Raw genomic sequence first — 12,753 nt, 5'->3', positions numbered from 1 at the left:
AAAGATCTTCTGATGTGAAAGATTATACAAATATTTCTATTCAAAATAGGAAATCTTTTCTTGGTTGCAATTGTAGGCCCTACTAAGCCTTGGGGAATTTAGTCTACTCTCTTTGGTTTGTAGAAGAGAAGTTACATACATATATTACAAATATACATATATGTATATATATATATAATATCAGCCACATAGCTGCTAGCTTTCTATATATATATATATCCCAGTTAATTTTCCTTTTAACTTTATTTGATAGCTAAATATGGGGAAAGCAAAAAGGCTTTACTTCTTATATAGCTAGATCCATTTAACTTTTCATTTGCAGTTTCTTTCATTGAATTTTTATCACTTTTTTAAATCCAAAAATAAGACATATATCTATATTTTATCATCCTTCATTTTTTATCAAAGTAATCACTGTACCTATCTTAAAATTTGAATAGCTCCTCTCCCATCTCAAAGAAATTTGTCATTGGTCAATCACTGTTTTTACTGAATCTATTTGAAATTATCTTTTACCATGGGAAAATACTTTAATGTTTTTCAATCAGGTGAAGGTATTCCTCCCCTTATCTTCAACTCCCTCTATATCCCTAACCTTCCTCCCTCCCAATTTTTATCTATACTTTTATTTTTTCAACATTTTATTATGAAACTTTTTCAAACATTCGGCAAAGTTGTAAAATGTTACAATGAACGCCCCTGTACCCACTCCTAGGTTCCACATTTAACATTTTACTGTACTTGCTTTATCACAAACCCATCCACTGACCTACCCACTCCTCTAGCCACCCATCAAGCCACCTGGTTTTTTGAAGCATTTCAAAGCACATCACAGACACTGTGTAGATTTACATTGTTAATGTCAACACCATCCACGTTCCAATCTGTAACCACATTTAACTTTTCTCTCTTGTTTGCAAGTTTGATTCTAGAGTTGAAAACCAGTTTATCATATCTATATGTTTGTGACAATTATCTGGTAAGTCTTACAGATACCTTCGTATTTTGAAAACGAAACAGCAAAATGTTGTCTGGGCATCTTTATATGCAGACAGTGTTTGCCCAGGGGACAGCCCCGCTGTAGCTGACCACTCAGGGAGCAAATCAGTCCCCTGGGGAATCTCCAAACACAAAACTCCAGGGTCATTCCCTCAGGGCCTCCCTAAAGCAAACCTCACACTTTCGATCAGTGGGCTGGACTCTTGATGCTGAGTGATCTGCCCAGTGAAATCAAGGAGGAGATCTGGAAGGCAGGGGATCACCTGTTTGTATGAAGCTTTCCTTTTGCTCCTTCTGCTTTTAGCACCGTGACTCAGTCTACACATTCCATACCTGAAATCCAACTACCACTCATCTTTGGAGTCTTCCAGGATATGGCTCATCTCTTGGTTTGCCCTCTGAGCTTCAGCCTATTTCATCCTATTTCCATCAGTCACCAGTGTGCCTCTGCTGAGTATCTCCCAGAAATGTGCTGGGACCTCTCATTCTGTGAGGGCCTTAGCTGCTTCCTTCATCATTGTGGGTCTATACGCTTTTTCCCCCTCATTTTAATGGGGTCTCAAGATGGACAGGCGTTAAATACATCATTATGTATCTATCTTCGTTATCATCATTAACCTGGCAATTCTCATTCATTTTATAGCCTCCTTCCTATATTTAATTTGTGGCTTAATCCAGATTTCTTTTTTTTTCTTTCCAGATTTCTTTTTATATGTTACTTATGATTTTATATGTATTTATCTCTGTGTGTATGTGTGGTATTTGTGCCCTGGGCACATATCTCTCTGTGCCTTCAGCCAGTAGGTAGCATTTATCCAGAAATTCTCTGAGCTATACCCCCCATGCCATTGGCCAAAGACTTCAAAATTCCATATGAAAGCACCAGAATTTCTTGTTCTCAGAGTAGGAGAACCATCGAACATGGTTCCTGAGACGGAGGCCCAGGCTCCAGGGGCTCCTTGCTCTTACCTTGGGTCTGAATGGGTCTCTACTAGGCCGTCTACTTACTTTAAAGGTGTGGAGGAGTCACAGAGGGCTGTTGGGAGCTCCACCAAGTGGTCCCCGCTGACAACTAACAAGGTGAGCTTCTTTAGGTTAAGTAAGGCATAAGGAAGGTAGGTGAGCTTGTTCTTGTATAGGAGAAAGGTCTGCAGTCCTTCTAGCCTAAGAAGATGTGAAAGGGATTAAAACTCAAGGACTTAGCCTCACAGCTAAGAAAAGTGAATTACAGATAAATTCTGGTAGGAAATCCCTACTTAGTTTATTTTTTATATATGACTCTTATAAGAATAAACTGGCTATGCGATTTAAATAAAGTCATATCAGGTGACATGATTTGGGTTTTTTGTTTTTTAAGTTTTTACTGACTTAGTTGGCAATGGAAGATACAGATATAGCAGCAGGATAAGCAAATTACACAATATATAGTAGGCCATGATGGAACTTATAAAATCCAGTGTATCTGCCATTCTATCTAGTATCTACTCTGTTCCCACAGGAAGATATGGGAAAGAAATCATACAAGAATTTCAGTGAGAATAAACAAATTTTGGTAACATATTTCCTTTTGTGAGAACACAGTTACTATTCTCTCATCATATTTTAAAATATAAATAAACCTGCAGAGTGAAAAGGAAATGAGCAAAATATGGTCCAAATATGTTTTACTCGGTTTCCCATTTTCTTCTAGCTCACTGCCTGCCTCTCTAGCTTTTTCTTTCACTCATCTGCAAAATTTTGACTGATTCCACAAATTATTTCACAAAGTTCCCCTTGTGTTTCAAACTAAAACAATTCCCACTTAGTCTCATAAACCAGGAAGGCATCCATATACATCACATGTCCCAGGAGTAGAGAAAGGTCATATGACATGGCATTCAGGACCAAGCCATTTTCAGTTCCTGTGTCCCAACAGCTTACTATGCTACTTTATGATGAACACTATGGATTCCAGGAGTCCAGAAAGTTTGTTTCATTCACACTTTGAACTCAGTCCACTCTCTGGGCCTGCCATACAGAAGCCTAGTAATATTGGCTGATTGAATGAATGAATGAATCTATCATACATGACTCTTTGTATAATATTTTTTAAAAAACGAAATAGCTACAAGGATAGAATTTGAACACCTTACTAAGCATATCAATTTTGTTTGAAACATTATGTATAATAAGGCAATAAATGAAACTAGCAAAAATTATCCTGATATCCTATATAGAATGATATGTTTCTATTCCACACATAATTTACTTTTCTACTCCTGGGGAGTAAGGGAAAGTTAAAATTCCATTCTACTGAGGACTAAAGTAAAGCAAAGATGTGTTCAAATTGTGTGTATATATATATATATATATACACACATATACACATATACATGTGTATATATATTGTGTTTAAACTGTATATATATACACATATATATATACAGTTGACCCTTGAACAACATAGGTCTAAACTGTGTGAGTCCCCACTCATATGCAGATATTTTTCAACAGTAAATATTACAATATTGTATGGGTCTGCGGTTGGTTGAATCTGCAGATGAAGAGGAACCCCTGGTACAGAGACCAACAAGAAATTATATGCAGATTAAGTCCCTCATCGTTCAAGGGTCAACTGTACGTGTATATGTATGATGTAGACTGACAACTGTCTTATTCTATAAAGAACCAAACTAATTTCTCAGAAACAAGAAACTCTGGAAAATCAGTTGATCTTCGAAAACATTCATGTGTCAGGCATGTTTAAAATGTTAGTGACTAGCTCATGTACCGCGCCTTCAGAATGCAAGTAGCTACCTGTCTATGTCTTGTGGCAGGTCATTCAAGTTATTGTTGCTGATATCCAACCACTGCAAATTAGACATCCGCAGGACACAGATCGGGACACTGGCAAACTTGTTTGCTGAGATATCTACGAATGAAACTTGCTTCAAATTACTTAACTAGGAAGGAATAACAAAATATTCTAATTACTTTTTAAATTTTTCATTTATTTTTTAAAACTTTTATTGGGGTAATCATTATTACAATGTTGTGTCTAATTACTTTTTAACAGTGGGAATTAAATTCAACTAATAATTTTTAGATTGACGTCTCTTCCCAAAGGCATTTATATGAACATATGCAAAACAGATGAATATAGTATGTATTCTGAACACCTATTGTGTGTTCTTCACTGTGCTACTTTCCGGGGGTGATAAGACTGAATAGCTCACAGTGGCTGCCCTTGAGGGGTTTATACTTTCATAAACGAGCAAGGCAAATTTATGTAGTAAGAACTAGTGTGAGGAAGTTTCCAATTTGCGACATTCAGCAACACAGAGAAAGGAGTGAGGTGAGAGTCAGAGGTCAGGGAAGAGGTCACAGAGAATGGAGTGTTTGAATTGGGTCCTGAGGTTCCTTGACAGGTGGAAAGGTTAGGGAGGGAACTCCGGGTGGGGAACAGCATGTGCAAAGCCAGAGAAGACAAAAAGTGCAAGCCTCAAAGAGTAGTGTGACCTAGTGAAGCCTGCCTTAATGGGTTTCGGCCAATCTTCAGGAGACTCACACTTGAACCGGTAAAGAGGCATGGCAAACGGTCAGAAATCTCCACTGTTATTCCAAAGGGCACGCCCAACAGGACTTACATATGGAGTGGACATGGGGCATGGGAGCAAGAGAGGTCAAAGGTGAGTTGGCTTTGCTGCCAGCCTGCACATCTGGGAGAGGACTGGGCCTCTCTGTAAATATGGGAGGGCTGGGGAACAAGAAGCTTGTGGGAGAACCTTGAGCCCCGGCTGTGGCCCCTCACCAGGACCATCCCTCAGCAGTTCCTGGGTCACACTGGTGCTAAGAGTGGAAGCAGCCACTCCCTCTCACCCAGAAGTTTCCAGGAAAGAAGAATATGCCTTCCAGGACTAGACAGATTCAGTGGACAGGGCCTTGTCAGAGCCTCACCAGAGACACTATTTTTAGCCTATTCATTAGCAGGAGGATTTGTGAGATCCTTATCACTCTTGAAGCACAAGAAGCCTGTTGAGTTTTATTTAACAACAAAAACTGTTGACTTTCATCTGTTCTATCAGAAAATAATTTAAAATCATTTCCCCAATGAATACAGACAAAAAAGAAACAAATAGATATTTTTTAATTAATGGACTTCTCGAATCATATCTCTGGACTGCTTTACTTATCTGCATTTAAATTTTTAAAAATTTTATCCACTTTATTTATTTCCAATTGTTATCAATTTTTTTCTCCATTATGGGTAAACAAGTTGGGATCTGCATTATGGATATATTAAGTAGATATTAGATAAAAATACCTTGCATGAAAATAGAATTTATTTTGCCTAGTTTCCTTTTGATAGCAGCTCTGAAATTAAATTTGGGTTCTAGTCAAGTGTAAGCACGTTTTTTTTTTTTTCTTTTTTTTAAAGCACATTTCTAAAGACTTTATATTAGCAGGTTTAGGATGATTAAAATGTCATGAAAATGTGACTTAAGCAAAGATGGATTTCATCTTCTAAAATTTTTTCCCCATATTATAGACCATTCCATGTAATAAACCAAGTAAAACTAAATCACCATGCAAAACTGTTTCTTTCTTACTTCAAAAGGGAGCTCGGTTAATTCTAGATTTCCAGAACAATCCAGTTTCTCTAGATTTTCACAGTCTCCCAGTTCTGGAGGAATGCTCTTCAGACGGTTGAAACTCACGTTGAGTTCCTTGAGGTTCTTCAAACAACCTGTTAGAAAAAATCAACAGGCATGGTGCAGGTTCACTAAGGTCTTTTAAGAACAAAAAGCAAAACGAAGATGTAAAACATTTGCATAAATGATGGTGGTGAAGGCATGAAACATAATTTTGCGTTTGTTTTCTAAGCACTCTGATTAAATGTCTGCTCATCTTTTATCCTGAGCATTTTGGTCATAGATCAGAGCATTTTTTGCTTATTTTTTATCTGTTCAATCCTTTGTAAAACTATAGGCAAGGGGGGTGTGGGGGGGTTTTCCTCCACATAGACTGAGTCAGGGCCCAAAACCCACAGAGTGCAACCCTCTCTGAAATCATATGATGAATGAAGTAACAGGCAATGGCTTTGATGTGGTCCAGTTCATAGGGGCAAACTCTGATGGGAGGCAAGCTAAGTACTGAAATACACACAAAGCTCAATGTACATGATAAATGACTTCAACAAGGAGACTGTTCATAGGCTGCATGGAATTCATTTATCTTTTGCTTCATATTTGCATTTATTAATTATGACTTACTGTGCTTCCTAAAGAATATGTGTCCTTTTAAAAAGCCTAAATCCCTTTCACAGGCAGGGATTGATGGAGAAACACTGCATCCCCCTTCTGTCTTGATTGACTAAACATATGACCAATTTCAACTCAGAAACCAGTGCAAGAGTAAATATATTTAATATTCTAAAAATCATGTCACGCATGATCTAAAGCATTACTTTAACATTCTTAATCTAATTTTAAAAGTTAGAAAACCAAAAGTATTTTTTACTTTTGCAGAGCAGGCACTAAAAATACAAAATTTCTTGCCATTTTATAAACAAGAAAGGGAAACAAAGAAAGACAGTATACTGGAGGCAGGGCCACTTCTGAGTCAGTTTTTGAGGTCTCACTGTTAGAAGATGATGATGATGATGTGAAAATCAGTGACCCCTCTAACTTACCCACCTGGTATACGCTGCAACTGCAACCTTACAGTCAGGTGTTGGTTCAAAGTAGCAGGATGGATTCGGGGGCTAATATAAAATAACAAAAGACTATTTCTCTTATGGGGAGGTCTGGGGAGCATGTGATCAGACTAATGCTCTCCACAGGTCCAGCTTCTGTAAGACAGGGTCACACTGCACAAACCTTCTTTAGTTCAAATAAGTAAAGTTAAGATTGGCACAGATTGTGTGAATGTTCTAATCTGTCTAGTCTCCAGATTCAGAAGAGTAAATTTATCTATTAAAGAGTTACCTGATCTGGTTGGTGGAGGCCTTTGCTCCAGTACATTAAGGACACATTTATAACAACCATACATGCATTTATCACAAGAGGATGCAAAGAGAAGATGAGGTAACTGGAGAGAAAGCTGTATACAAGTTCCTTCTAGCTAGCGCAAAGAAAAAGTAGTAGCTTTGGAAAGTCTACCTCAGATATAACATTTTAATAATTTACAGACATAAAGAAATGGTATATGCTTGTTTCACATTGTTGTTCTCCTTGCCACTTTTTTTCATGATGCCTGATCTCATTATACAAACACAATTTTTCCTTTCTCCTTGTAAGAGAATGTTCTTTCCTAACATCCTGGTAAGAACTTGGCATTATTCATCTGAGATGAACTCAGTAGTCCCCATCAGAGGTAGTGAACAGTATTATCATCAAGCACCATGATTGAGGTTCCAGGAAAAAACAGCTTTTCAGTGTGATAAGGGTCCCAAGTCATAAAAACCAAAATAAAACATTTAAGGCACTGCTATGGTGAGAAAATTCATATGTTGAAATCCTAATGCCCAAAGGTGATGTTATTATTAGTAGGTGGGGTCTTTGGGAGCTAATTATGTTTGGGTAAGATCACGAGGGTGGAGCTCCATGAGGGATCCATGGTCTTGTAGAAAAGATCCCACAGAGCTCCCTGGCCCCTTCGACCACATGAGGATTCAGTAAGAAGTGTGCAAACCAGAAAAAGCCCCTCTGTCCACCATACTGGCACTCTGATCTCGGACTCCAGAACTGTGGGCAAAAAAAATTATTTTGTTTATAAACCACCCAGTCTGTTTTTTTTATAGTGGTCTGAATGGACTAAGACAGGCATCATAGCTCCAGCATATTATATTTCTAAAGAGCTAATGAGTCTATCCTTTCCTGCAATGTTCTAGGATCTTTTCCAACTGAAATGAAATCTCCCTACTTATATAGCCCATTCTCCCAGGGCCCTCAGACCTAATTGCCAGTGAGCAGAATATAATCCAATTGGGGTATAATTTGTTGTCCAGAGGCTTCTAGCTTCTAGAGCCCAAAGAAAGCCTTAAGGAATTTACATACTTTAAATTAGTTGAGTAAACAGTTTTATACTACTTCAATAATTAGCTATTTTAAACCCATTTAATGATAATTCCTCAGAGTTAAGAGGACCACTAACTGTCATGCTTAATTCCTTGATGTCAAATGTCAGAAATAATTGTCCTGATAATGAGAAACAGGATACCCCATTTGGTGACCACTTCCCCTCACCCCCTCTGCTCAGCCAATGCTCAGTTGTTCTCTAAGACAGCTCTGTAAGAGATCTAGTTCCAACTCCTTTACAAAAGACAGCCGTTCAACATAAAAGAGCTAAAAAAAAAAAAAAAAAAAAAAACCAAAAACCCACAACTCTTCAGTCCTCTTTCTGGCCTATCACATTCTGTTGATTTTTTTTTTTTTTTTTTAACTTATCTTTAGTGTGTAAGGAGTTATACCTACTCCACCAGGAAAAGACCATGTCTTGAATTAGTATATGTTTAGTTCTTTTCAGCACATTTGGAATGATGTGTCCTAAATGTCCACAATAGTTGTATTTGAAAAGAAGATGTATTCCAAACACTCCAAGTTAATAACTCAACTAGCATCTAAGAAGCAAGCAAGCAATAGAAAATAACTCCCTAGAATAAAACAAGGGCTAGTTACATCACTTAAATGATTCCCAGACTCTTTTTATTATTTGACCCTTACTTTTCTTATGAATGCCCTACATAATGATAAAAATTTTATACTCATCCATCACAAGAATCTTCAAACTAGGGATATGATCTATTTCTCAGCCACATGAGGAGAATTTTTGTGACTCTGCCAGAGTCACAGGTATATTTGGTTGAATTATATTCAATTGACTTGAAATAGACTTGAAGTTACAAGTTGGATATGACATCTATGTATGATTTATATCCAGTATAGAATGTGTAAAGTTTCTGAGATTTCTTTCCCCTCCCCTCCCACAGTGTTTTTGACATGCAGAAACACTCAACTAGGGAATTTTAAACGTGGCAAATATTATTAAAAAAATCACCTAGTCTGACCCCTTATCCTATAAAGGAGGATACTAAGATGCAAAAAAATGAAAGTATTTGCCCAAGTTACTCAGACTAGAATTGTATCTTTAGAATCTTAGATCAAGTATCTAATTACTTAGTTTCAGTGTAAAATATTTAAAGAACAAGTTGAATAAAGCATACCATAATCATCACTCAGCCATTAGGGAGAATGAGGAAGGATAGGATATTCTGATATTGAAAAAAGCATTTATGTAACGATAACAATGATGATGATGATGGGAGTGGTGAAGTGAAAGTCGCTCAGTCGTGTCTGACTCTCTCTGACCCCTTGGACTATACAGTTCACGGAATCCTCCAGGCCAGAATACTGGATGGGTAGCCGTTCCCTTCTCCAGGGGATCTTCCCAATCCAGGGATCCAAGCTAGGTCTCCTGCATTGCAGGTGGATTCTTTACCAGCTGAGCCACCAGGGAAGCCTGATGATAGTGGCGGTGGCTAGCAAATGTGGAGGGCTTATCTGTTCTAAATGCTTTCTTTGTATTAACTATTTAATCCTTACAACAACTTTGTGAAGTAGATATTATTATTATCACCATTTTACAGATAGAGAAACTGAAAACCAGTGAGTGACCTGCCTAAGGTGACCTTCCAGTAAGGGAAAGACCCAATCAGCCTGACCCTAGAGTCCATCCCCATCTTCATGGTATGATAAGGGAAAAACAAGGCTTAGGCTGGAGAACATGGTGTAAGCTCTTCTATGGAAGTATGTTTAGTGTGCATATATGTTAACATAAGCATACATATAAATATATTTAACAGGCATATACTTTAACATATATTAATAAATATGACTACAGTGTAGAGTTCTAGAAGAACATTGGATATGTGTATACTTTTGATACCCAGGAAACAATCCTTGCTGAGAGAGTTGACTTTACATTTTATGTCTTTCTAGAATGTTTCATTATTTTGCCCTGCTCATGACAGAGGTTTATGGGGATGATATGTCTCCAGAAAGACATAAGTGTCTTAGAAGAATCATAACAACTATGTGCCCAGAACGGCCATGTGCTTCACACATGAGAGAAAGAGAAGCAGTGACGATCATTACCATGGACTTCACTTACGGTGAAGCGAGTGAACAACGGAATGACTGAAAATAAAGAATCTAGACCAAAATAATACCATAAGCTAAACTACACTCATCAATGGACTAATATGTGGCAACAATATATTGTATCTTATATTTATAATAAATACATTATTGCATGTTTGTATTTCTAAAGCTAAAAGAAAAAAAACAAAAAGTTTCTAAACACAGCGCTGCTCACTCGTGAGACTTGCTGTTTCTAAGGAAGTGGCAGATGTCAGCACCGCTGAATTACACAGGGAGAGCCTGGCATCACCGCCTAGAGGGGACACTGTGAACCAGCAGCTCTGGAGACACATGAAACAGCCCTGCCCAGAGGCAACCTGGGGCAGCAGGAGAAGGAAGAGTTCTCCGTGTCACCTGCTTCCCAGACAAGGGGCCTGAAGGTTCCAGCTAAGGAACATACCGATTTCAGCTGGAAGACGGGCGATCTGGTTTTTTGGCAGATCCAGAATCCTCATGGCTTGAAACAGTTCTATATACTTAGGAATGATTTGAATCAGAGTATTACTGATGTGCCATTCTTTCAGATGCGTCTGCTCCTTCAAAGAATCTGGGAACTCCTAGAATAGAAGGGAACCCATCGGTCAGAACTAGCTCCTCCCTGTGTAGGAGTTCAGAGGCAGAATGCATGAAGCCAAGGAAAACATGTACTTGTTCCAAAACCCAGAGGAGAGAGAGCCTGGGTGAGAGCATTAGCCTAAACTGACTTAGCAAGCACGCGTGCACACCAGCTCTGCAGACATTCCAAAGAGAAAGCAAGATGCTGTGGCTGTCAGTAACTCCACAGCAGCAGATGAGCCCAATTTCAAAAGGGCCATGAATTCATATTATTAAAATCAAATGCCGACTGGACACTGATAACCAGGCTCCCACCCCAAGCCACATACACATTATTTATTTACAACATACGGATTTAACATTGTCTAAAAATAAAACCTGGCCAGGACTTAGATTTTAAAATGTGTGCTCCATGTCCCTTCCTCTGTACTACTAACAGTTGCTTTTTAAAATATCTGATAAAGACTTAATATTTGCTGTGCCAAATTGCTAAATTTTTTTATGAGTCTTTAACAGGATAAGAGCCGAGACGGTCAGCGGGGAGACCTGGATGCTGAGCCACATCTCAAGGGCACTCCTTTTCTGGCCCTCGCTCCTGAAGTGACAGAGAGCAACTCAGCTGTATCCAGGATCTTCCCTGCCTCAAGTGTTCTGGGATAAAATCGTCAAGGTATTGAGAAATGCCTTTAGACCTTAGAGGGGCTATTTGGCCAGCTGAAGAATTTCAATTCATGGGCTTACGAGTCCCCACTTTAACAAGGTGTGCTATGCATTGAGGGACATGCATGTCCCCTGACCTCACAGAGCTGACCACAGCGCACCATCGGCAGAGTGGGGCAGGAATGTACCAGGGAGTGATGGGGCGGGGTGGAGGCAGCAATCAGAACGCCCACAGTGACCCTATGCTTGGTACCTGTACTTGGAATGGGCTTTAGGATCACTGCTGTTGGATTTGTGGATTAAGCTTGTAACTTACAGAAGTCCTTTCATCTGTAATATGCTTTCACAGTAACAGTGCTGTAAAATAGGCAAAGTGGGCATGACTGAGGCCCATTTGAAAGAAGAAAACTGAGGGCTTCCCTGGTAGCTCAGTGGTAAAGAATCTGTCTGCCAACACAAGAGACAAGGGTCTCTTGTCTGGATCCCTGGATCCCTGATCCAGGAAGATCCCACATGACGAGTAGCAACTAAGCCCATGCACCATGACTATTGAGCCTGTGCTCTAGAGCCCGGGAGCCATAACTACTGAAGCCTGTGCTCCCGAGAGCCCGCACTCCGCAACAAGAGAAGCCACTGCAATGAGAAGCCCATGCACCGCGACTAGAGAATAGCCCCAGCTCACCGCAACTAGAAAAAAGCCCTAGAAGCAATGAAGACTCAGCACAGCCAAAAAATTAATTAATTATTAAAAATAAATAAACGAGGAACATTGAAATCCAAAGACATTTAAATGGGTTACTTAGGGTACATTCCAGCTACATAGTTTCAGGAACTAGGACAAAATGAAAATGCAAGTCTCTTCTAAAAATTATTAAGAATTTCAAGATGGAGATGGCAGAGCATTAAATCAAGCCCAGGGCCCTTCCCAGCATAGGGCCCTGTGTGACTGACCCCAGCACACAGGTCTGGCAAACCCATCTCAGCACCTCCTCATCCTGATCCGAATGCCACCCACACCAGACCAGACGGTTTCCTTCTGCAGCTCAGACAAGATAGGAGCTGGGGCGTCAGGAAGCTGACCCCAGGTCATAACAACACTCTCTTTCTTGAAGTTTCAATAGTCAAGTGCCTCATAAATAACTTTTCTCACATTGCTCTTCTAATAACAGCATGCTTGCAAAAGTTACAATGTCTTCTAAAATTATATCCACAACCATTTTTAATAACATGGGGAAAATCTTAAGATAGCACATTAAATAAAAATAAAAGGAACAGGGTGAAGATGGCAGGTTGAACACACACATATACTTTTGCTCTTCTCTATGAAAAAAGACAGTAAAAGAATTCCTTTTTGAAGGCA

General features: G+C 39.0%; 1 protein-coding gene across 3 annotated transcripts in view; it reads right to left on the bottom strand.

Annotated features, from left to right (window-relative positions):
- The window catches only part of LRRC2 (leucine rich repeat containing 2), a 39,590-nt gene that overhangs the window by 8,879 nt on the left and 17,958 nt on the right, over positions 1–12,753 (bottom strand). For 2 of the 3 annotated variants that reach the window (XM_065933868.1, XM_065933869.1), the window contains exons 4-7: positions 10,579–10,735; positions 5,589–5,725; positions 3,796–3,941; positions 2,008–2,163 (exon numbers count right to left, since the gene is read on the bottom strand). In XM_065933868.1, coding sequence (XP_065789940.1) covers positions 2,008–2,163; positions 3,796–3,941; positions 5,589–5,725; positions 10,579–10,735 — 596 coding nt within the window. The remainder of the gene's footprint in view (positions 1–2,007; positions 2,164–3,795; positions 3,942–5,588; positions 5,726–10,578; positions 10,736–12,753) is intronic. The other variant, XM_065933870.1, reaches the window with a different exon arrangement.

The sequence above is a fragment of the Muntiacus reevesi genome, chromosome 4, assembly GCF_963930625.1.
Source record: "Muntiacus reevesi chromosome 4, mMunRee1.1, whole genome shotgun sequence".
Taxonomy (NCBI): Eukaryota; Metazoa; Chordata; class Mammalia; order Artiodactyla; family Cervidae; genus Muntiacus; species Muntiacus reevesi.
Note: the sequence above shows the minus strand (reverse complement) of the source record. Positions and strands in the feature narration are given on the sequence as shown.